Genomic DNA, 1,714 nt, shown 5'->3' on the forward strand with positions numbered 1-1,714 from the left:
CACAACACAAATGATAGTAGCGCATCAAAACATACTTCATACCATAGAATCACTATTTGCGTAACTGTATAGAATCACAATTATTTTGATATTATCGAATCACAAATTGTTTGACACTGTAACATCAAAGCGTTGGTGGTGTTTTAACTGTAAGCATTTCTTTGATACTAAGGTGTCATGGAATTGTTGATACAAAAAATATGTGTCAGAAAATTTCTTGCACCGTGATCAGTGATACTAAACTCAGTGTCACTAAAAACCGTTACTGATACCGAAATAGTATCAGAGAAGGCCGTTTTTCTACTAGTGCTATATGCGTTGTTAAGGACTTTGAATTTGATGAAATTGTATTTTACTGTTGGAATTGGCTACTTTTTGCTTTGGATCCTGATGGTGTAAATTTGCACATTTAGCTTGTTTTTAGGTTGATATTTCTTGTATGCTTGACCAAACCAACTGGAATGGTTTTTTTATGTTGCTACATTTGGTTTCTATGTTGATGAAATTTGACAGTTCATTAGTGCAATCAGTGTTTAGTCTTGTGTTGCTGGAAATGAATTGATACCGATTCTCGTTTTTTCACTTGGAAACTTCTTTTTCCTAATGCCTAGGAACAAACCAATCTATTGGACATAATTTTTTTTTTTTATTAGAAAGAAAGTTTTACCAAACGAGCATTTGTTATTCTAAAGTGAAACTTTTCCATCGAGAGAGAGCTAGGCCTGCGAGAAAGGCCTACGAGAAATATTGATCATTTGGTACTTCTGAAACAGTAAAAAATGCCATAAGATTTAAAAGTTCATAACTCATAAGCATATTGATGTAATAACCTTACATGAAATTAACTAAACACTAAATTTCAGAAACGTAACTCTAGAAAAATATATTCATTATTTGTTTTTATATCATTCAGACAACTGACTACACATAATATCCAAGCCTTCAATAATTTTATCTTCAATGCAGAGAGCAATTAAGGAATGGCGCTACGTACACGATCAGGCCTGTTCCAGAAATAACAAATGTCATAATTATTTTCAGCTTTATTTAACATGCAGGGCCCATCAGGTTGAATAGTCCATACACAATGCCTGCACTCACGAGCATCTCTGTTATGATCATAAATATCAAACCATTTGAATTCATTTCGCCATGCAAACCAGCAGTAATATCTTGTGGTTCCCCAAAAATTAGGCCGAAACTGAAACTCCCAATAAGTATTATAATGAAGCACCTTTTTCCCAAAATCATCATCTCTGGACTTGCATTCAAAAGTGAGATCAACGCCTGGATCAATCTTATTTGTTATTCGAATATGCCTCACATCTTCTTTTAAGCCCTCCGAGTCCTCGCCTATCACATATGCAAAGAGTGGAAAAACAAAAAGGATGACCAACAAATCATGTATGGTGAAAGAACCCATTTTTTTCTTTTTCTCATCCTTCTGTTTAGACTCTCTTCTCCCTTATTTATATAAACGATATCAGATAGATCATGACAAGGATTCTTGTAAATAAGATAATTATGAGAACACTTTCTATGTTGATTCATAAGGTAAAAAGACAGGTTATTATCAAAATATTTATGAGGATATCAGGTTAAATCAAATTTTCCCATTTTTCGACTGACCAATTAATGCTTTTCAAAAGGTTATTGATTTTGTGAAATTTTGTCAAGATCAAATAGATAAAGATGGCAGGTTACCCTTTAAAAA

At 33.1% G+C, this 1,714-nt stretch overlaps 1 protein-coding gene across 1 annotated transcript; it reads right to left on the reverse strand.

The window, feature by feature from the left end:
* Positions 1–973: 973 nt before the first annotated feature.
* On the reverse strand, positions 974–1,423 carry LOC18032713 (S-protein homolog 3). The gene has a single exon (XM_006420479.1). The coding sequence runs from the start codon at positions 1,421–1,423 to the stop codon at positions 974–976; it is 450 nt and encodes a 149-aa protein (XP_006420542.1).
* Between the last annotated feature and the right edge of the window lie 291 nt (positions 1,424–1,714).

The sequence above is a fragment of the Citrus clementina genome, unplaced genomic scaffold (assembly GCF_000493195.1).
Source record: "Citrus clementina cultivar Clemenules unplaced genomic scaffold, Citrus_clementina_v1.0 scaffold_9, whole genome shotgun sequence".
Taxonomy (NCBI): domain Eukaryota; kingdom Viridiplantae; phylum Streptophyta; class Magnoliopsida; order Sapindales; family Rutaceae; genus Citrus; species Citrus x clementina.

Bases quoted from the DNA above. Each gene is read 5' to 3' on its own strand.
- LOC18032713 (XM_006420479.1), bottom strand. From the start codon at position 1,423: ATGGGTTCTTTCACCATACATGATTTGTTGGTCATCCTTTTTGTTTTT.